Raw genomic sequence first — 24,451 nt, 5'->3', positions numbered from 1 at the left:
AACTAGTGCCCCCAGGAATAAAACCGAGTTTAAATGAAATGTCTAAATTTTTAGTTCAAAATATAAAAAATGCATAAATAGTAAGGTTCGTACAATAATAAATATCTATATATACAAGCATAAATCTATAAATACACACATATGTACAAATATATTGTGCCCATAACTTCTAACCAAATATGTTGTCGTATATTTTATGACAAAGTCCCGTTTTTTTAAACATTTCATTTGTGCGCTCTTCGGTTTTGAAAAGTTGATATTCCTTCAAAGTAGCGGGATCTAGTGGTCCCCAGTTTTTTTGGGGTTTAAAGCTTTTCTTTATTCGTTCACATATAGTACCATCGGAGCAATTCCAAACAGCGCCCACACCCCAAATGAGCAGTTGGCCTATACCAAAGCCGGAAATACACCAACCTAAAACTGAAATAAAGATGTCGATTTATTGAAACTATCTTCGTGTATACTCTATATTACCATATAATCCCGTTTGATACGTGTAACCGTTATATTGTAAGGGAGTGTAGTTCCACAATGTGTAAATAAGGACGGCCGCCATGAAGACGGGAGTTACAACACCCCAGCATATTCGATAATAAATGGAAGTCTTTATACCCAACATAAAATAAACGTCTTGGCAAAGGTTTTTGACTCCTGTAATATATAATATAAAGAACAGTGTTGTAGTAGTTAATATCACCGACTATTTACAGCACATGGCTTCAATTACCGTATATCCAACCAACAGCAATCAATTCGAAAATCGCCAAAACAAGAGCAATGAAAGACGCGCCGAAGAAGTCCATAAAATTCAGTATATATTGTCCACCGGGCGTAACGTAGATCAAACCGATTACATAGCAAACAATGGCTATGCTTACTGCAATCACCCAGTTTTTAGTGTTGGTGAACTTATCCTTTAGAACAGTCATCACGCATGAAGCCATGCCCACATTGCTTCCAATACCCAGCACAAAGAGCATCAAGAAGAAGAGCACGGAGAATAGCTGGTTGTTTACATAGAATATAAATAACAGTTCGAATCCATAACTTCAAATAAGACAAAGGTAATTCACATACCTGAGGTAGAAATTCAAACTTCGATATAGCGTCTGGATATGAGATGAACGCGAGTCCAGTGTTGCTTTTAACAACATTTTGTATATCAGTGGTATTTGATTCGTGCGCCAAATTGCCTAGAATGCCAAATATTATGATGCCAGAAAACAGAGACGTGAATGTATCTAAAGTCGTCACTATCGTGCAATCCCTATGGGATGATAAGGAAATTTTAATACATATACATACATACATGTTTGCATTTAGTTAAATTTTACGGTTCTTTACCTTTTTATATTGTGTCGGAATCTGTTGTAGGAAGCATACATTATGATATTTCCAAAGCAAATGGCAAGCGAAAAGAAAACTTGTGTAATGGCAGCATACCATACCTATTAGAGCAAAGCACAAAAATAATCAATTATTAATACGGGTGAGAGAGTGGTTTTTTAATATTGGGTAGTCGAAACAGTATTTCGTATTTCTAATCAAACTTCGACATATTTTTTTATGTTTAAAACGATTCTTGATGAACCAAATATGTACGTTTTGGTCAGGGCTATATGGTGTATGATTCAAAACTTCCCTGCCAAGCTCTCCCAGTCTTTGCCGAGTCATCAAGGATGTGTGTGATCTTGCGTTGTTCTGATGGAAGACGAAGCCCTTTCTGTTGATCAGTTCTGACCGTTTGTTTTGTCTGCTTGCTTCAATCTCATCAGTTGTTGACAGTAAAATAGAGCAGTTTCCAAACTCACCAAACCTTTCGAGGCGCTTCATAAATGGTTTAATTTTATTTCATTTCAGCAAAGAATCGCAGATGTCAATTTGGTCCATTAAATTTTTCACAGATAATTCATGTGGTTTGATGAGAAATGTTAAGTTCCTTTCATCGATTTTTTCAATGATAAGTCGACCAGAGAGAGGTGCTTCTTTCATATCGAAATTTCCAGAACGGAAGCGAGCGAACCATTGCTGTGCTACACGAACTGAGACCATCGTCTCCGTAAACTTCACAAATTTCATTGGTGGCTTGCATATGGCATTTCTCCCTTTTTTATACACAAATTTCAAAATATAACGAATTTCTTCACTATTTTCCTCATTTTTTAATAGCTGTATCCCCGAATTTAATGTTTTTTGGCTAAATGAAGCTTAAAATCTTACTTTTCCAACACAATGTGATTTGTAACACTGGGGATATACAACTACATACATCTATTGACAAAATACGAAAAGACTTTTTCGACTACAATATATAAGCCCACCTGTGGGTTAAGAAGTTTATTCCATTGCGGCTTTAAAAAGTAAAGTACACCATTAAATGCCCCAGGCAGTGTTAATGATCTTATGAGAAGTATAAACAACACCACGTAGGGAAAAAGTGCCAAAACGTAGGAAGCTTTACCAGAACTTTTGATGCCTTTTATGAGTATAGATGTTATCACCACCCATGAAACGGCTAACGTTAGTGCCAAGGACCAACTAGGATATCCAATACCATCATCAATGGAATCTTTTTCACGAAGAATTACTTTTCTAAATATATAAAATTTGAGAAAATATATGTATAAGAAAATTGAAATATCATGTATCAACAATGCAGTTTGAAAATGACAAAAGTCGGGCCACAATCACGCTAACTCCTTATATAGAAAAATGTTTTGATTCTCATAGATTTCTTGTTCTAATATTCCGTACTGCAAATATAAGCAGTCTTTAAGATGATAACCAAAATTCCGCTGAACAAGATGATAAATCATAATAATTATTAAAATATTTGGTTTAAAAAGACTTCAAAAGTTTTGATTGCTTACGTGAAATAAAATTCCGCTGATGTAGTTTTAACTGTGGTCTCATTTGTGAAAATATTTGATTTGTTTACTTTCGAATTGATGCAAGCGTCACCCCATTCCTCCCGACAATAACTCCATGGCAGTGTCGGGTAACACGATTCAATCAAATAACGAAGTGTTATGGCCATTAATGTGGCATAATATGTGGATACAATAGCTGTGGCGAATACTTGACCATAACCGACGCCTAAAAATATATAAGAAATGTCAATATATGTTTCTTTTATTAAAATTGACAGATATTTTTCAATTGGGAACATCGTCACCGATTTTGGAAAAGAACACATTAATTTTTGTAAGCGTTTGGGACTAACCTCTCATTATGGGCGAAAAATCAAATACCTTGATACTGCCACGACTGGACAACTGCCCCAACAACATTTCCATGTAGTAAACAGGTTTACCTACCAGAAATAATACTATGATGTAGGGAATTACGAATGCACCACCACCATTTTCGAGTGCAGTGAAGGGAAAACGCCAAACATTTCCCAAACCCACAGAGAGGGCAATGCAAGACATGAGAAACTCAACATCATTGGCCCAAGTATCTCGCCGTTTGGTAGCATCTTCGACGACAGCATCATGGGGTAGTTTGGGTAACTCTTCTGGTTTCTATTGAATATGTATGTTTATTGAAAATATATTAGATCAATGTTTTACACAATACAAAGGGTTATTCATTCTTGGGGTGATGTACCGACTTTTGTTTTTGGACGAAACCACAATAAACGAGAGGTGAGATGCTTACAGAAGGTATTTTTTCGATTTAGAAATCATGAGTGTTAGTAAAAATATATATTTAAATAAACTAATTAAAAGAAATGAATATATCGTCACCTGAAATGCAAAATAACGTAACAACATTTTTGGAAATTTACAGTGGCATGAATGAAACACGAAATAAAATGGAACATGAGTGAAATAAAAATTTAATATTGGTTAAAACAAGTTTATATTTGATCGGAGAGAAAATGTTGAACATATATAATATTATGTATGCAATTTGAAGTAGTGAAGAGTAATCAATAAGACACCCAATTTCGAATTTTTTGATGATACGTTATTTTGCATTTCAGGTGACGATATGTACCTATATCAACTTTAAAAATACCTGTGACGTGGGTGTAATATTATCAATTCGGCCATTGTAATCGTTTCTGCTCGGTTCGAATGCGATACTCGAACGATACTCTCCCGGTATGGATGCAGTTGCGGTATTTGTTGCATTTGTAGGTACATACGCGCTATTAACGTATCCAGCTTCATTGGCCATATCTGATGTTTCGTGTTAGTTGGTTGTATTGAAAGAGTAAGAAGTGTGGTAGTACCACATTTATGTACGAATATTTAATTCAGGGGCAGCAGTAATTTACCTTGAAAGAAAATAAAAAACTATAACTTTAAATTACTGTTCATTTTACATCTCACGCGAATGTTGATCGGAAGAATATATACGTATTACGAAGTAATAAAGTACTTTATTAGGACATGTATAGTATAATATTGGTATTAGAATGTGAATAATTTACTTATGTTATGACTTGTCTTAAGGGATCGTCTCAGTGTGAAAACTCGAAACTCGATGCATTATCGGATGGTATACACTGTAATAAACATTCTCTAAAATTTTGAAAGCGAAATTCAAATTATTATGATCGCTATAGCGTTTCTTGTAGAAAGTGAACCGAGTGGGGAAAAATTGAAATATCAAACGGAGCGGGACATCTGCCTCATTCACGTTTTTCTCAGAATGGAGTTTTTTTCTACGAAAAACTGTCGAAAAAAGGGCCAGATTCGATACTTTTTGTTCAAACCGCCGCCATTTTGTCAAATTAAAAACAAAAACTCTCCATAGCGCGATAGGGATTTTATTTTAGATCAAAATTTCGGCCGCAATCGTAGCCATCGTACAAGACCTTTTGTTTTACGTGTCATTTCAACAATTTATTTAAATAATAAATAAACAAATAAAAATCATTTTGTATTCGTCATAAATGTAATTATTAAAAAAAAAAAACTGAGTAGGTTTCTAATGAGACTGCTCTTTGAGGTTAGGAATAATATAAATGTTTTTTTTTTTACATTTTTAATGAGGTTCTATGAATTGTTATTCCGTATGAGATCGTTTTGAGAAGCTTATGCACGGACTCATCTTACACAATTTATCAATTGTCTTATTCCAGAGACCTATTATTGCTCGTATATGGTATTATTTTTATAAATGGTTAACATTTTGGTGTACAATTCTTTTTACACAGTTCTGTTTTTTGTAACGAGTCTTTCTGTATACTCCAAATTCCTTTACTGTTAGTTCAGTTCCAGCTTATTTTTATTTAAACGTAAAAGTATTTTGAACTTGGTCGTTAGACGAGTTCTCGACCCTCTGGGAATAATTTGTACCAATTAAAATCACTTGCACGCGACAAACAATTATCACTGAAGGTCTTTTCAACATTCTGATCATATCAGCCCAAGAAATTTGATTTCGCACACAAATTTAATGGAACTTCTTTGCTGAATAATTTCACTCACCGTAAAAATTGCCGAATGCGCTTTGTGCACTTCAGAAAAACAAGCATACCATATACTAAAAACTAATGATATTTTGATGTGACGTTTCGCACCTAGAAAAAAAAATTATATCGATGAATGGGTTTTCGAGCGAAATTTAAATTAAAAAGGCTTACTACAAGTATATGTATTTTGCTCGCAGTAGTATACATATTGGGTCGTTCACTAAGTAATTGCGTTTCTCTTATGTACAATTTCAACACGGTTTTTGATTAAAAAAAAAAACATTTATTGAAATTATACATTAACCATATTGATCCAATACCTTTTTGCTTTTGGCCAGTCATCACATTTGTATGAATTCTGGCCTCTTCTGTTTGAAGGTACCACTCAATTTGCTCAGCTGAGGGGCCGTCGCCCCGGGCGCAACTCCTTGGGGGCGGCAAAATGGTATTTAAAAACTCCAATTCGGGCAAAAATTCCTGCAAATTGTGTCAAAAGTGTACAAGATATGGGGCAAAAATGAGTTTTTTCTATGGCTTTTAATAAGAAGTCTTGTAAATTTACTATCAATTTCCTCGAAAACCGTATTGTGAGAATTTTGGAACTTCAGAATTTGCGTGGCGTTCCTAAATTTTATATACTTAATATGTTAAAAATGTTTCATGTGATTGTGAATGGACGCGTTAGACAAATTTAATTGTTCAGCAATCTCTAGGCTTGTTCTTCGACGATTGGCATCGACAAACGATTTTATTTTATCCACATCGATTTCAAGACGTAATACTTCTTCATTATCGAATTAGTCGGAAAGAAATTTTGCTTACCAATTTTGGCATTGGCTTTCGGTCAACACTTCTTTTCCGTACATATCACATAATTCGCCTTGCTTAAACTATTTTTTTAAAAGTAAAAATGCTATTTTCGATTTTCCATCTTTCATAGGACACCAAACCACAATTGTTCCAAAAAATTTAAGACAATTTTTTACAAAAAACCTTACTGTATCAGCTGTTGACAGCGAAATAGTTCAGTAAGATCAGGTTAGTGAACGACCCAACAGTATAGCAAGGTAAACTGGTGACTTCGCTGAATTTTTATTCGAATAAATGTAAGTATGTACATACTTGTATATAATATTCCTATACTTTAGGATGTCCGTCATTTACCAAATTGATTTTTTGTACAATCGTGCCCTGAAGTTTCAGTTTATACCCTACAGCAGGCAGTAGGTCGGTTTTCAGCGTAAACAATAGCGTACCTGACTTCTGGTCCTTCATCACCTGGTCTTTCCTCTTCCTCTACTTCCCCCGGCGGGTACTGCATCGAAAACTTTCAGAGCTGGAGTGTTTTAGTCCATTCGGACGACATGACCTAGCCAGCGTAGCCGCTGTCTTTCAATTCGTTGAACTATGTTTTTGTCGTCATATATCTCATACAGCTCATCGTTTTATCGAATGCGATATTCGAGTTTCTCTCGAAAACTCGTAACGTCGACTCATCAGATGTTGTCATCGTCCATGCCTCTGCACCATGTAGCAGGACGGGAATAATGAGTAACTTATAGAGTTTGGTTTTTGTTCGTCGAGAGAGGACTTTACTTCTCAATTGCCTACTTAGTTCGAAGTAGCACCTGTTGGCAAAAGATATTCTGTGTTTGATTTCGCGGTTGACGTTGTTATTGGTCTTGATACTGGTTCCAAGATAGACGAAGTTATCTACGACTTCAAAGTTATGACTGTCAACAATGACTTGGGAAACTAGTCGCGAGTGCGATGAATGTTTGTTTGATGACAGGAGATATTTCGTCTTCCCCTGCCAAAAGCAGATGTGAAATCGACGAAGAGGTGGTGCGTGCCAATTTTCTTTTCACGGGTCTTTTTCAAGATTTGGCGCATGGTGAATATCTTGTTGGTTGTTATTTGGCAGGCCTAAAGCCACACTGATAAGGTCCAATCAGTTTGTTGATGGTGGGCTCACTGGGTTTGGGAACCGCAACTTAAAAAATGCCCTCAATGAAAAAGTTAAAAAGCCTCGGAAGAACCTCTACTAACAGTGCGAAAATAATTGAAATCAGATTATAACCAACTTTTTTCAAAACTACTAAAGCGCGATAAATAAATAATTAAAGCAAGCCAAAGGGCTTTGAATAAATAGCGCCCTCACAGTTTTTCATCGTACACCGGTTTGTTTAAACGGAACTATAACTTTTTATGAAAATACACAAGCCTCACTCCTTTGCAGAAAATATCGGTCAATCTGTCAGATATGTTACTGCAATTTCATTTGAATCGGATCCATATTACTTTTGAATCGGATCAGCAATTCCCTTAGTCCCCATAAACCTAATACAAATAATGATTTTCGAAATTTTAATTGACTATATACCACATATATACATATGTATATGGGACCATTGGGATAGTTATTTGAATGGAATTGAAAGAGCTTGTGTTTTTAATAGCGAAACCTGCTTTAGCCCCCATATAACTGATTTTCACAATTTTGAAACGTCCAGTTGACTTTACTCCATTAATTGCTTGAACATAAGTTCTAAAGAACCATATACCTGAGAAATGTCAATGCAATCAGCATATTAATTTCTCTGCCGCAATGAAGTTAAACCCTTTCGATAAATTTTTTTAATATTGCCATAACTGAAGATATTTAGCCGGCTTGATCCTTGCAATAATAATATACATATACCATTTTCGGCTACACTCGAATATTTGCTTACTTGAAATAATTTACTTTTCCCACAAAAATTTTACATCTTAAACTTTGAAAGATGATTCCATGTACACGATTTTCCGCTTTACAAATAAGTGTTAATTATTTTTTGCATAAAGAAAATTGTTTCAAATGTTACGAGTTATGTTCCTAAAACAACTTGAATTTTAAAATTAGGTTAAACGTGTTTTAAGGAGCTTGGCGATTGTTGTTTGTAAAAGAAATGTATCAAAGTATTCGTTCGTGAGATCTTAGCCAAAAAAAAAAATTGCAACGAAGCCCCATCTTCCATATTCGCCAAACATGGCTCCGTGTGACTTTTTCATTTTTTTCCAGAAATAAAGAGAACCTTAAAAGCCGAAAATATTGAAAACGAATCGCTGAAATGTTTTGACAGTTGGAAACGGTTGGTTATTTAGGACATAGACGTGGTTGTGACTTTCACACCATAATATAGGAATGTCCGCATGATATTATGTACCGAATTTAGTTGAAATTGGTAGAGCAGGTCCCGAGATATGCGTTTTCACCTAAAGGTGGGCGGTGCTCGTCTATTGCCCAATTTTAACACCGGTTACTATGAAGCGATTTCGTACAATCGCGATCCATATATTAAACCTTTTGGAGGGATGGGCCACTCTCACTTAAAAAAATGCATACCACAGATAGTCTTCCATAATAAGATTCGTTGTACCAAGAGCTTGGATCTTATTCCGGAGCTTAGTTATGGCACTTTATAGTTTTTCGAGTAATGACGTTTTGTGGGCATGGGAAGGCTCCTATTGCGTCCATTTATAATAGTAAAATATTCATGGTGCTAAGAAACTTGTGTACCAAGTTTCATCAAGATATTTCAATATTTACTCAAGTTAAATCTTGCACAGCCGGTTCGAGGGATGGACGGAAGTACAGACAAATCATATTGTCATTCTGATCATATATACATACATATATACATACATATACAGCTCAATATCTATTTCGATTAGTTTTAGGTGATGTAAATGATGTGAGGTGAACGAAACTATTATAGCATACTCTATAGCATGTCGCGAGAGTATAAAACCGCTCTTATGACGTGAAATTGTACAGAAATATATCGTCACCTGAAATGCAAAATAACGTAACAACATTTTCGGAAATTTACAATGGCATGAATGAAACACAAAATAAAATGGAACATGAGTGAAACAAAATTTTAATATTGGTTAAAACTAGTTTATATTTGATCGGAGAACCAGAAAATGTTGAACATATGTAATATTATGTAAGTAATTTGAAGTAGTGAAGCGTAATCTATTAGACATTCAATTTCGAAATTTTTGATGATACGTTATTTTGCATTTCAGGTGACGATATGAAGGTACTTGTATGTATGTATGTATATACATTCAGTGTGCTAAAATCGCTAAAGATAAAATAGAGCATTCTTACTGGCAGCAACTTGATACATCTTTATATATAAAAAGCACGTGTCACGTTGTTTGTCCGCGATGGACTCCTAAACTACTGAATCGATTTTAGTAAAATTTAGCACACTGTGTCCAGTTCGAACCAACTTAGAAGATAGGATAGTAAAAACATTTCATAAATAAGAAATACAATGAAAGCTCTATTAAATGTACTCTCTATTAAGCGGACATCTCCATTAACCATGCACATTGTTAATGTTTATTAAGTACAATCTATTAAGCGGACAACTCTATTAACTGGACAGAAAGGCTGGTAACCTGACATTTAGAAGCAGCCTTAAATTCGTTATTTTTTCCAATGAAATTTATTTGGATTATTAAACCTCAAGTACAATCCCTTGGATTCTTATACCGACAAAAACGTTTTCACCTTTAGTAGTAACTAGAATTTTCACTGTATTGAATAGTTTATTATATGAATAATAGTATAAATTGTATACCATAGCAACGCGTGGTCGGAACCCCTAGTATGTATATATATGTATATAATACATGTTTTTGTAACTAGTTGGTCACCAATATGACATCGAAGAATTTCTACAGCATTACTTATAAAATTAAAAGATAAAATTAGTCTTGCCACAGCATGGAAAAAGTCACTATCTTACATAAACATCTATTAAACTGATTTTTATTTTCTTCATTGAACATATTTATAATAGTATCACCGTTTATATCTATAAGCATGACGATAGTTACAAGTAATAATCACAATTGCATGTATAAAATGTTTTGTTATTAAAAAAGTATCCATACCAAGCTCATTGAAAATTGTATATTAATAGATCAAAACGAGCATGTTGCTTAGAATTGGACTTAAAATTGTTATAAATACAATTAGCTTAAAAAATGCATTATTCTTAAAACTTTGGAAATATTCAAGCACATTGACCTTACGTGAATCTGAAGGCTGCTGATATTGTATTTACGATGCATCACGAAATGGTTAAATGTATTGTGGGATACGTATATAAACTTTGTTTCATTGCTATAAAGATATTATATTTCAGTGAAACATTGACAAACACACTATTTTAAAGCTCTATGGTAATTGTAACAATTCTGTAAACCCAATTTGTTTTCTAACGGTACTTTTCCTACTATTGTAGGTAGTAAGCGGAATGCACTGAAAACGGTGTTTCATTGTTATAAAAAAAGGAAAGAAACAGTTTCCCTTTTTTCCTAATAACACCGGTCAACACGATTTTTGGGTCTGACATCTACATGTTAAATTTTAGTTTCTCCTATGACAAAAATAAGGAAAAAAAATTTTTTTCCGGTTAAAGTTTGCTTTCGTAGAAATTAGAGCAATTTTTCGATGATTTTTATATTTTTTCTACAATTTCACTATAGATTATAATTAGAAAATTTTTTTAGATACAAGAGTCGTTTTTATTAAAGATGTGTGATAAACAATAATATATAAATGTATAATAACAAGAAATTACTGTCTAAAAGTGAAAATTTTTTGTATTTCTTATATGCTCATATGAGCTCTCTCGTATTAAACCCCAAATACTTATCGATGTAGATCAGCCCAAAGCAAACTTAAAGAACTAAAGATTAATATTTAAGTGTTTTTCAATGTCTAGAATCAGAATTCAAGCATGAAAACAGAAACCCCCAAAAAAATATTTTTTTTGTTGACCGGTGTAATTTATTGCCTTTCTATTATTATTAATAAATGCGAATATTCGATTTGTAATTGAATTGGTGTAATGAGAAAGCATTTTTGGGGTAAATAAAGTCCATGTATCGAAAATAGTTGTTTTCAGCTCAGAAATCGCGTTAAATTGACGAAAATCCAGACGTTCTCAATAGGACTAACATCAGAAGAACAAGCTGGCCATTGCAAAAAATCGATATTTTTACGTTGCCTTGCTCGTATGAAATCTTGCGTTGTCTTGTTGAAAAGAGAAAGATTTCTGCGTATATAGGGTAGAAGAATTGCTTCCAATACTTCCTGGTACTCGGAACAATTCATTCGGCAAGAAGGAAATGCCGACGATACTGTCCCAGAATTTGAAAGCGTGCCCCATAACATAAGTCAGCCTCCGCCGAAATTGCGCTTTGAAAAATATCGCGGCTATTTTCGTAAATCTTTCCAGTATCTCAAAAAGCCGCCTGGACCATCAAGGTTGAACTTTTTCTTATCGGAAAAAAATCACCTAGGACCAATAGTAAAGTTTTTTGTATTATCCAAAATTTTATTTCTCTTAATCTGACCTGCTAGTCTGCATGTGATTTTGGGCAAAACTGAAACGAGAGACTTTCTTGGTTTGGTTGCAAGAGAGACGTTTTCTGCATCTACTCACGTACAATGTTAGGATTTCGTTTCACCACACTCACAATTGTTGAAACAGATGCAGAAATTTGGTTCTCTCTTTTAACTTTTCGTAATGACGTCGTTTTATTTGATAACTGTCGACAAATATCTCTTTCTTATCCCGGTTAATAATTTTTTTTCGTCTTTATAGCAATGAAACGAATTGTATATATACAATTAAGTTCATTAAAATATCAGTCCTCATTTATGAATGAGAAAAAAATGGTACGTTTAGAAAAGAATTACATTTCAAATTTTACTCTTTTTTACGGATAATACTATATAAATAGAATAGAAGGCCGGCCCGTCCATATAGGCAATTCAGGCAATTGCTTAGGGTGCATTTTGGCTAATTTTTTTTTTACATATTTATAAAGCTCTGAATGTTAAGGATATATTTTAATTTAGAATAGAGTTTTAACTAATACAAAATGGATAGAAAAAAAAGAATTGCTTTTTTACAACAGTTCAAATATTATCTACAATAGGCATGAGTTTTAGATAATTTTTTTAGTAAAAAACGCAATTCATTTTCTATAGTTATTAAACTACAAAATTATAGGGAAAAAATAAAAAAAAGTTAAAAACTTCAAAAATTAGCAGCAGATAAAAGGGGGTGGGGTCTCAAAAACTTAGAACGTGACCATAGCCACGATTTCTATCCACCGAGCAATTTCAAACCAAAAAAATGTTAATCTAGAATAATGTCGCTATGTCTGGATAAAATTGAAATGTTATTTTCCCGAAATGGCGAATGCTTGAAAAAAATTTTTTGCGCCACTTTTTTGACTGTTTTTATTTTTTTTTTTAAGGTAAAAATTGAAATTTAGGGCAATAACTAGTTCCAGACATAGAGAAGTTTATAATGAATATTCTCTAAAAATATCAGGTAAATCTTTTTCGAAAAAAAACGTGCTTAAAGTTTCAGTTCCAGACAAATTAATTTGGATGCCGGTCAGCAAAATACGCATATCTCCGAAGAGAATTCGAATTTTGAAAATCATTCTTGTAGATATATTATTGTGTAGTTAAATATTGAAAGTAAAAATAAATCTTTTTTTTTCTACAGTAGAATATCCCCTCGGGCCGACATTGGACGAATACCAGAATGAATAAAGTATAATAAATTTTAATCGTTAAATCAAACAGCACCATACTAATGACCTGCATCCTTATATATTATATGCCTCATAGCCATGTTAGATAAGTTTTTAGCAGTAGAGGCTATTTCTGAAAATATTTCAAACTGTAAAATTCTGAATTTCATTACTTTACGTGGGTATTTGAAACCATTTTTCTATTATCATGTCCGGTCATAAGTTTAAGTTTCTTTCGTTTAAATTGAGGTCTAACAAATGTGTTCTAATCGTTCTCAGACTCATATTATGACTTCCTTATGACTCTTCCTTACTTTTGGGTACCTTCTACTAAATCAGTGATTTTTCTATCAGATTAATTGTCTTTTAGTTCACATTTTGATAACTTTTTTTTCAATTTCAGTTAACTTGAAATAACGGCCAAGACTTATAACAAAACAGCATCTAACATTATGACATCCAAAACTTAGAAACTACCAAACAAGTACTTCAATATTCTATATTCTGGGCAGGGTATGCGCAGATATATGTATATAATTAATCCATTATTTAAATTGTTAAAACAGAGTTTTCAACACCAACCAAATAATCGGAAGTCATAATAATAGGTTCTGAGCAAACTCTAGACAAATTTCATATTCAGAGCTAGAGCACATCCAGCAAATTTCGTTAAAATATCATTAAAATATCACATAAGTATATTTTGACCAACATAAATGGTTTAAAGCCAGGTGGACAGTCGGAAATCACTATGTAGGATATACTCGTTGTTCGCGCATATCTGGCATCACCTTTCTAAACAACGTTTGAAGCTTCATGAGCAGCACTTATGGGAAACTTTCGATTTGGTGAGTAGCTTAGCAGTATGTGATAGCAAATACGCTGAAGCTTTGGACTTATTGACCACGAGGTATAAGGTCATACGTGTCATGGTGGACAGCCACCAAAGCACTTACTATGTGTTAATTGTGAGCGCACGCAAGAATACCGCTAAGGGAATAAAGCAAGTGCTAAACTCTATACGTCAATACGTTGGTGCCCTACGTGCACTCAAACGACTAGTCGACTTCTGGGATGACTGACTTGTTCAACTAACCGTCTCAAAGTTATCACATGAAACCCGCAAGTCATGGCTTGTCATGGACGATCTACCATCTTTCTCATGGTCGCATCTTACGGATTTGCCACTACCACAATTTACAAAGCCCACCGGTGAAAATTTCAACTTTACATTCCTACCTTCATTTAACTTAACTCATCAACAAGTTTTGAGAACTCGAAGAGCTACCCGCCCGCAAATACTTCTCATCAGAAGAATCTATGTGTGAGAAACTATACTACGGTACGATACATCGTGCGTTTACCTTTGAAGAAAAACGTATTGATAGGTGAATCAGGAGAAGCAGCTATTCAAACATTACTCCACATGGAAATTAGATTTGCAGCTAACGGACAACTTCGCAAAGAGTATACCATGTTTATAGATGAACTCAAACTCTATGGGACACATGGAGACGACAACAGATAAACTCTACTATATGGTATGCCACATCATGCTTTGGTAAAGACCACATGTCTCTGTGTTCTCCCGCGCACTCTCTGAAAGTGGGTTCGAAATATGCAAATGCTTTGAACTAATTCTAAAATGTTTAGAGATTTGATACCACATGCATCTAAACAAGTTTCGCATCTCTTAGCCAAATCCGCACTATGGTACACAAACCACTGTTGGATTTTTGAAACAGTACTAACTGAAGTTGAAGCCTGTGTGAACTAGCGCTGTATTTGCTTTATTCCTACAAATGTAAACGACTTTGAAATCCTCACACCTGGACACTTCATGATTGCCGAACTGAAAAGGTGCTACCCGACCCTGACGTTGAGGTCTTCAAGGGAACTATATTTCAATGTTGGCGATTAGACAGCACTTGTTGTGTCAATTAGACAGCACTTTTAGAATCGATAGCGGGACGAGTATCTTGTCAGTCTTCAACGTGTTCAAAATGGATAAGTTCAACGCCGAATTTACAGAAAGATGACATCGTTATCATACATGGAGGCAACACTCCCCCCACTAAATGGAAGCTTGGCCGTGTTATTCGCACTTATCCAGGGACGGATGGTCAAGTTCGGGTTGTAAATTTGAAGACATCCGAAGGAAAGCTGTTAAGGCCAGTGATCAAGCTATCGCTTCTACCAACAAAGGGGGACACATTTTCAATATGATATTCTTAGATTTTAATTATAATTGTACTTTTTTGAACTGTTGTCCAAGGCGGTCGGTATATTCGCGCCTAAACATTTGTTTAAAGCTTTATGGGCAGCCCTTATGGGCTTGCTGTAAAACCAGCTTCCGTTTTATCTCTCTCTGCAATAAAGGAATTCGAACGAATAGAACGCTTTTTATTTATCTTCCTCGAACGCTATTAAACATCAACACTCGTTTTGAAGGTAGAGGACGTCTTGACTAATTGCATTAACTAAGTATATCCTACAACATATTTTCAATTTTATACGATAAGTCACACACTGACCGACACATTCGGTAAAATCATTACTCGTATATTATGTACTATATAGTACATTGTATCTGGAAATTGTAACTCAAATGCAAAATATTTAATTATTCAGCAATATTTATTTTGTTGCCAACGATTTTTCCAGTCCTCGAAACACTTTTCATAAGCACATTTTGGGATGGTCTTCAGATCCTTCAACGAATTTTGGTTTATCTCTTCTATCGACTGAAAACGGATTCCACGGAGCGGCAATTTCAGTTTGGGTAACAAGAAAAAGTCACACGGAGCCAAATCCACCATACCACCGTATGGTCGAAGGTATTCATTGAAAAAAAATCCAGAGAATATTACCTTGATTTTTGAGTGGCTATGGCATGGTTTTTTTGGATTTTGTTTGCATGTAAAACTTACAAACCCACATCTAATCGGCAGTTATAATGCTCTCCATTAATGTGGGATCGAAATCCACACGACTTGTTTACGGTACCCTTTTTGAAAAAAAAAATCAGCTTTATCGGGACGAATCGAACAGGAATGGGTTTTATACCTAAAACATCTACCAACATCATTTGATCGTACTCGCGAGAGATGTCGAGCTATCTTGCCATCTCTCTAACACTTGCCTGACATTTTTTAAGCCCCATATCCTTCACTTTTTAATAATATATTTTCATCCGTTGAAGAGGTCGATAGTCGTCCAGAACGAGACATGTCTTCATCAATCTATCGACCGTCTTTGATGGCTTTGTACAACTCATAGGTTTGTGTTTTTGTATCACCGTTAGCCTTTTCAACATTTTGGACGATTCCGCACATTAAATTTGGTTAGAAATTTCGAGAAAAATTCTGTTCGATATTTTTATCCATTCTAAATATCGCAACACACTACCGAGGTGTATCGACTTAAGAAGCTGCTGTAAACAAACTGGTTGACAGATCGGGTTCATATTTGGCATAGTAATTAAGGAGAGTCCTACCAACACAATTTTATACTCTTGCAACGAGTTACTACAGAGTATTATAGTTTTGTTCACCCAACGGTTGAACGTATCACCTATCATCACCTTGAAATCGCTGACAGATATAATAACCAAAATGTATAAATTTTATAACGAAAACTTAAATTTTGTTTGAATATAAAGTTGTTATATTTTTTGGTTATCATGCACTCATATTGAAACAAAATTTGAATTTTGGATATAAAGTTGTCATATTTTTTGGTTATTATATCTGTCAGCGATTTCCATTTATTTTTTATGATACATTGGTTTGTATTTTAGGGGACGAAGGCCGCCAACGCAGAAAGGAGTACTACGCGATAGTACTTCAGTCACCCCGGGTATTCGCTCGGCTAGGGTTATTTTTTTAGAGCGCGGCCGAAAACCGCCAACGCAGATAGGAGTACAACGCGATATTACTTCAGTCACCACAGGTAGTCGCTCGGCCAGGGTTATTTTTATAGAGCATGACCGAAGGCCGCCAACGCAGAAAGGAGTACTACGCGATAGTACTTCAGTCACCCCGGGTATTCGCTCGGCCAGAGTTATTATTTTAGAGCACGGCCGAAGGCCGCCAACGCAGAAAGGAGTACTACGCGATAGTATTTCAGTCACCCCGGGTATTCGCTCGGCCAGAGTTATTTTTTTAGAGCACGGCCGAAGGCCGCCAACGCAGAAAGGAGTACTACGCGATATAACTTCAGTCACCACGGGTAGTCGCTCGGCCAGGGTTATTTTTATAGAGCGCGGCCGAAGGCCGCCAACGCAGAAAGGAGTACTACGCGATAGTACTTCAGTCACCCCGGGTATTCGCTCGGCCAGGGTTATTTTTAGAGCGCGGCCGAAGGCCGCCAACGCAGATAGGAGTACTACGCGATGTTACTTCAGTCACCACGGGTAGTCGCTCGGACAGGGTTATTTTTTTAAAGCGCGGCCGAAAGCCGCCAACGTAGAAAGGAGTACTACGCAAAAGTACTACAGTCACCCCGGGTATTCGCTCGACCAGGGTTATTTTTTTAAAGCGCGGCCGAAGGCCGCCAACGCAGAAAGGAGTACTACGCGATAGTAATTCAGTCACCCCGGGTATTCGCTTGGCCAGGGTTATTTTTTTAGAGAGCGGCCGAAGGCCGCCAACGCAGAAAGGAGTACTACGCGAAAGTACTTCAGTCACCCCGGGTATTCGCTCGGCCAGGGTTATTTTTTTAGAGCGCGGCCGAAGGCCGCCAACGCAGAAAGGAGTACTACGCGATAGTACTTCAGTCACCCCGGGTATTCGCTCGGCCAGGGTTATTTTTTTAGAGCACGGCCGAAGGCCGCCAACGCAGAAAGGAGTACTACGCGATAGTTCTTCAGTCAACCCGGGTATTCGCTCGGCCAGGGTTATTTTTTTAAAGCGCGGCCGAAGGCCGCCAACGCAGAAAGGAGTACTACGCGATAGTACTTCAGTCACCCCGGGTATTCGCTCGGCCAGGGTTATTTTTTTAGAGAGCGACCGAAGGCCGCCAACGCAGAAAGGAGTACTACGCGATAGTACTTCAGTCACCCCAGAGTTATTTTTTTAGAGCGCGGCCGAAGGCCGCCAACGCAGAAAGGAGTACTTCGCGAAAGTACTTCAGTCACATAAATTACGTACATACCCCATTTATACGGAAATTCGGTTTTTTACCCCTCCGCCAAAGTAATCGGAATCGTGCCCTAAAATAGAAAAATTTATAAATAAACTCGTATAACTAATATCAGGATTTTCGAACATCTATATGATTGGTTTTACACCTTAAAGTATTTCCCTGGCTTTGATTCTTGCAAATTACAAGAGTATAAAATGTTCGGTTGCACCTGAACTTATTTCTTTCTTACTTGTTTTGAAATATCATTTACTCGGGGAATTTAGTTACAATTTCTGGGTGTTTTTTTTGTCACATTGTATAGAGCTAAGGTAATTCATGGACATATTTCATATGTTTTCGGTTATAAATATATTATACGTTTAACTAATTCTAATGAGATATCTTACATATTGACATAGAAATCGACAAATTATTACCAAAAAATATGTTTCCTGAGTTTCATTAAGAAAATGGGTAAAATCAGATAATAACCACGTCTGATCCCCATATAAAGGTTATGAAGAGAAGGTACAGAAGAGTTACATGAGGGAGGATTTAAAATTTTAACATTGCGGATGGCACCGCACACATTTACGTAATATACTATAACTCAGAAATCATGTGCTGAACACATATGTAGAGGGCGGAGGACTTTCATCAGCAAGTTGGGTTGAAATAGATTTAAAGGTTTCTGGGACATGCACATTAAATCTATTAGAGGGCGTTGCCCAACCCACCTTTAAAAATATTTTTAAACACCAAATGCCCGACTCAATTAAGCTTTCCTGTACCAAAATAGAGTTGTGTATCTTAATTTGGAAATTAGCTACTACACTTAAGAAAATATGGTAAATTTCGCTTTTTTGAAAAGAGGTTTATCAAAAGACCAAGGAATATCAAAGGAAACATAAAAAAAAACGATTCATTATTCCTCATATCCTCTGAATTATTTTAAATACTACTACTACTTAAATACTATTACTTCTCAGAACCTTCAAACGTGAATGCTATTTAAGCGTAATACGTTAACTAAATTTTGAACTCATTAAGTTAAGATTATAAGTGTGTTAATGCAATAATAAAATCGTGACATTAATAAGCAATTATTTTTCTTTTTGTTCGTTCTTTTTCCAGTTATAAGCAGATTTCACTTAAATTTTTTATAGCATACCATATCATAAAGTAATAACAAGCATGTAAGGAAGTGCCACAATTGTACGCAACCAAACATACCGACCTATGTTAGAAATAAGTGTGCGATTTTCGTTATATAATTATAAATTCCAGATGGCATGACAAAAATAAGAGAATATATAGAAGGATTAATCGGAATATGGTGCTTATTATGGGTACAGAGATACCTTCGGGTTTACATAAAATAGTCACGTGCTCAATATCTTTCATGTGTTGTTAAATAATTTATTTATACTTACATACCAACACAGAATATTTTCTGAATCCATGAATGCTAAAGAAAGTCTGGTGCAAGTGACATTACTTGTCTCGTAAGCTTTTTGCAGATTTAGCATCGCGCTCAAGGACAAGACAGATGTGTACCGTGTTTCACACAAATATTACTATTATTGGAAATCAGCTGATACTATTATTTCATAATTTCGATATATTATTATTATTATAAGACTCTATTTGACGATATAATTTAATACTTCTCGCCTTAAAGCGAAAATTTTCATTGAGTTCGACATACATACATGTATACATATTTGCAACTTTTTTCAAAACATGCAGACACATTGCAAATAATCATTATTAACCCTCGAACATAACTCAAATACGTTTTTTACAATGTGTGGGAAATATATAATTTGATCCCCCGGTTTGCGCTGATAACGATTAGTAAATATCGGGTGATTTTTAAGAGCTGAGAAAAAAAACGCATAAAATTTGCAAAATCTCATCGGTTCTTTATTTGAAACGTTAGATTGGTTCATGACATTTACTTTTTGAAGATAATTTCATTTAAATGTTGACCGCGGCTGCGTCTTAGGTGGTCCATTCGGAAAGTCCAATTTTGGGCAACTTTTTCGAGCATTTCGGCCGGAATAGCAAAGGCGTTAAATCGCATGATCTTGGTGGCCAACTGCCCATGCATCCCGAAAAATGCACAAAAATGGAAGAACTGAACTTGGTTGACATGTGGTTTCAACAAGATGGCGCTACATGCCACACAGCTCGCGATTCTATGGCCATTTTGAGGGAAAACTTCGGAGAACAATTCATCTCAAGAAATGGACCCGTAAGTTGGCCACCAAGATCATGCGATTTAACGCCTTTAGACTATTTTTTGTGGGGCTACGTCAAGTCTAAAGTCTACAGAAATAAGCCAGCAACGATTCCAGCTTTGGAAGACAACATTTCCGAAGAAATTCGGGCTATTCCGGCCGAAATGCTCGAAAAAGTTGCCCAAAATTGGACTTTCCGAATGGACCACCTAAGACGCAGCCGCGGTCAACATTTAAATGAAATTATCTTCAAAAAGTAAATGTCATGAACCAATCTAACGTTTCAAATAAAGAACCGATGAGATTTTGCAAATTTTATGCGTTTTTTTTCAAAAAAAAGTTATCAAGCTCTTAAAAAATCACCCGATATACTCGGTGCTGTGATCAGCATAAATATACATATATTATTATTAGATGAAATATTTGTTTTTCGTTTGATACTCGGAAAAATAGGTTCCTAGACACCTCTACGAAAGCCTCTCCAAATATGAGTTTTTAATTGTAACGGGAAGGTCCTCCTACATACAGTTTTCTATTGTTTCTTATTATCAGATAGAAAAATTTAGGTTTTGTAGGAAATTGAATGCTCTACAAAAAAGGTCTATTATGATTTTTTCGTAAACCCAAACGTTTAAAAGATATTAACAGTTAAAGTTTGATTATTTTTGGGAAATTTTTTTATTTCTTATGAATTTTATAACTCAATGAAAAAAAAATTATTATTTCCTATAAAATCTAAGGAACAAGATATTGTATACTGTATGTAGGAGGACCTTCCCGTTACAATTAAATACTCATGTTTGGAGAGGCTTTCTTAGAGGTGTCTAGGAACCTATTTTTCCGAGTACCAAACGAAAAAAAAAATTTTTTTTTTAATCACTCTAATATGCATACATACGTACATACACATGGTAAGTATGTAGATGATACAATCACACTACTTTATTTAGTTAAGAATTTTAAATTTTAGTCTGCTTGTTTTGGGTTAAAATAAGTCTAGTAATGCAAAAGCTGTAAAGATATCTTAGGTAATCATATCCCATTATAATTGGAGTCATTTTCCAACACCTAAAGCTTCGCGCTTTTATTATTTTATTGCAGTCATGCTATTTTTGTGTTCTTCGACATTTACACTCATTGACACACATATTCATTTATACACATAAGTATATATATATACATATATATATATATGTATATATGTATATGTACATGCATAAGTAAACCATAGATCTTTAATTAAAGAATTCACTCACAAACGAAAGCCAAGTAAAAGTGTTTCATGAATAATGATTGAAAAATGACAGCTTGTACCGTTAAGTAATGGAAACCTTAAAATAAAAGAACATAATTTTTACGGAACAACAGCACAGAGTCACATGAGCGAAAAATATTATAAAATTTTATAAAATTACGGACAAACTATAATTCCAAAGTGTTCTTTTTGCCTTAAACATATTCTCACTTGATTAAAACAATATTTAATAGAAAAAAAATATACAAAATAGCATTTTTAATAGATTGTAGCACTTTTACAATTATGGTAGTGTAGTTAATTTAAGCAAAATTAAAACAAAATTTTTCGTCAGAGACGCCGTACAGTGCGCACCAAACACGATATTGCTGCTGTGGAGTAGAGTATCGTAGAAGACAATTGGAGCAGAGATGATCCATTTATGGAAGGTTTTGCGGTTCGCACGTTTTTCACATTTTCACAAAAAAACTTCGTTCAGCGATGAAGTTCACCTTTGGTTCAATAGGTACCTAACTTACAGCCCTACTGCCCACGAAGCAATCAATTTATTGAAGGAAACTTCGTTTTAGTAAACAAATAATATCTAACCATTCTGCTACAAATATTGGGAATCATTGCTTTGAGCACACATTCCATAAAATCTGTTATAGTTTGCAGGCAATTAAACAAATAAAAATTCCATGGCCCGTCAATGGAGGTAAATATCGATTATAATGCGATTAAGAGATATGTATATGAAAGGTAAATTTATGTTTAAATATGTATTTCAATGGTAAAAAAAATCTAGTTAGCCCTAGAAACTGACAGTTAGGTAATTAGCTGTTGATTAAGTAAATAATTTGACAAATAATATGAGGCATTTGGTAAAAATGTGACAAGGAAATTCGCCAAATTACTGTAATTATGGACACAGATCGCTATAAAATTGTACCCCGATCACTTATATTATTTTGGCGATGCCGATTTTTTGAAGAGTCTTTATGAGCAGTTTATAAAATAACATTAAATTTTATTATTAGATGAAATGCTGCAGTATGCTTTACGAGATTGGAGAACCTTTTATGGTCGTTTTAACAGTTCTTTCAGTGAACTACTAATTATTTATTTGTTTGAAATTAATATATAACTGAGAATTTGGTTACCAATGGCTTTTAAGCATTTAAATATTATATTATTGGTATTATATGAATTACATAGGCCGTAAAAGTAACAGAATGATCATTCAAAGCCACTATATTTAAATTACTTCAGAGCCAATACCAAGCACATATAAAGCTTTCGTTTAAAATATTCTCAAAATTATTTATCTTCAGAGTATTTTCGACTCTTTTTTATGTTCAGAATCATTAGCCGTTCAAACAAGTTTTAAATATATAATATATATGTACATGCATAGTAATATTTAAAAATAGGTATACGAGGGTAGATCGAAAGAACTTTTAATTTAATTTTTCCTTAAATACTGCGAAACTGTAGACAGACATGAATAAAAAAATCTGCTAAAGGTTGAGATCTTAATATTAATATTAACAAATGGCACTAGAAGAAATTATTTTATAGTGAAAATGAAAACTTATTCTTGTACAAAAAACAAAAAAACAAATAAAATGTATTACTAATAAAAAATTATTATCTTGTTATTTCAACCGTGGTAAATGAAAAACAAAATCTATATGAATTTATCGAATAAAAAACAAAGTTAGAAATAACATAATATTCGATCATTTTGAGGCGGCATTATTGTGTAAAATATTATTAAAATTAAACTTTCCCGATTTTTTTTAAATATATAAGAATAAGTTTTAATTTCCTCTATATAATGATTTGTTCAAAGCATTTAAAAATCCAAACAACATATTCCAGTCTTAATGTACATACATACATATGTACATATGTATGTTGGATACTTACACGAAAAAATATTCCTGTACCATAAATAATAATATTACTTTGGACACTATTTTTGCGGTTTCTAAGAAAAAGTTAAATTGTGGTTTTGGCCCACCTTAAAGTATACACATGTTTATATACTATATATCCAAATTTTTACATTCATATGTTGGGTTTTTGCATATGCAATATTTAGGTATGCAAATTCAAATATACATTTGCAAAGGTACTTTTTACCAACATCACTTAACAAACAAATATAAATACTTATTACTGGTTTAGATTATATTGCTTTGAATTGCGCTATTACATATGTTTTAATAACTTCACTTCATCTTACTTTCAGTTGGCACTTCTAGACAGGTCTTGTTATTTAGACAGTTGTTCACTAACTGATTTATTCAGTGCCACCTTCATTAATATGAGCGCTAGCAACATCTAAACTTGTTTCAAATGATACTACCAACATAATAACAATATGAATAAAAGCCGATGCGCCTGCAACAACAAAGAAGGTTAACTGCAAACAGAGAGCACGTCCACGTGCGATCACGCTCTGAAATAAGCAAATGAGAAATCTCTACAATGTCGCGTATCTGGGAGAACGCTCAAGAATTCACATGTATATCACATACATATACATTCCGATTGCGTATATTCGAATGCCTGCTTTAAAATTGAACAGTTAAACTACCAAAAATTTAGAAAAATAATTGTGAGCTTTAGCTTTGATGACAATGAAAATATATTCTTAAGCTGTTTGTTGTCCGCTATACAGCAGTAAAAGAGTTTGTTAGCTTCAACCTATTATGTTGTTTTTGCATACATAAGTATGAGTGTACGTAGCGTATTCATATTCTTAAATATTGCATTTATATTTATAAAAGATCA

At 34.5% G+C, this 24,451-nt stretch overlaps 1 protein-coding gene across 4 annotated transcripts; it reads right to left on the bottom strand.

The window, feature by feature from the left end:
• Positions 1–81: 81 nt before the first annotated feature.
• Positions 82–23,944, bottom strand: LOC120771923 (sodium-dependent nutrient amino acid transporter 1). Of its 4 annotated transcripts, XM_040100216.1 has the most exons (12): positions 5,749–5,831; positions 5,600–5,666; positions 5,445–5,536; positions 4,024–4,285; positions 3,224–3,524; positions 2,871–3,096; positions 2,322–2,592; positions 1,345–1,448; positions 1,078–1,267; positions 728–1,004; positions 475–651; positions 82–420 (listed from the first exon to the last, which is right to left on the bottom strand). In XM_040100216.1, the coding sequence occupies exons 4-12, from the start codon at positions 4,183–4,185 to the stop codon at positions 170–172; spliced, it is 1,959 nt and encodes a 652-aa protein (XP_039956150.1). In that variant the 5' UTR covers positions 4,186–4,285; positions 5,445–5,536; positions 5,600–5,666; positions 5,749–5,831; the 3' UTR covers positions 82–169. The 4 variants fall into 4 exon arrangements, with proteins under 4 accessions (XP_039956150.1, XP_039956149.1, XP_039956148.1 ...); XM_040100215.1 differs by lacking the exons at positions 5,445–5,536; positions 5,600–5,666; positions 5,749–5,831 and adding an exon at positions 23,901–23,944; XM_040100214.1 differs by lacking the exons at positions 5,445–5,536; positions 5,600–5,666; positions 5,749–5,831 and adding an exon at positions 23,582–23,938.
• Between the last annotated feature and the right edge of the window lie 507 nt (positions 23,945–24,451).

The sequence above is a fragment of the Bactrocera tryoni genome, chromosome 3 (assembly GCF_016617805.1).
Source record: "Bactrocera tryoni isolate S06 chromosome 3, CSIRO_BtryS06_freeze2, whole genome shotgun sequence".
Lineage (NCBI taxonomy): Eukaryota > Metazoa > Arthropoda > Insecta > Diptera > Tephritidae > Bactrocera > Bactrocera tryoni.
This window is presented reverse-complemented; position numbering and strand designations above follow the sequence as displayed.

Excerpts from the sequence above, each read along its gene's own strand:
- LOC120771923 (XM_040100215.1), bottom strand. The coding sequence starts at position 4,185 with ATGGCCAATGAAGCTGGATACGTTAATAGCGCGTATGTACCTACAAAT. Across the intron at positions 1,449-2,321 it reads ATAAACTTCTTAACCCACAG|GTATGGTATGCTGCCATTAC; the intron begins GTGGGCTTATAT and ends TTGCTCTAATAG. Across the intron at positions 421-474 it reads GTATCAAACGGGATTATATG|TTTTAGGTTGGTGTATTTCC; the intron begins GTAATATAGAGT and ends TCTTTATTTCAG.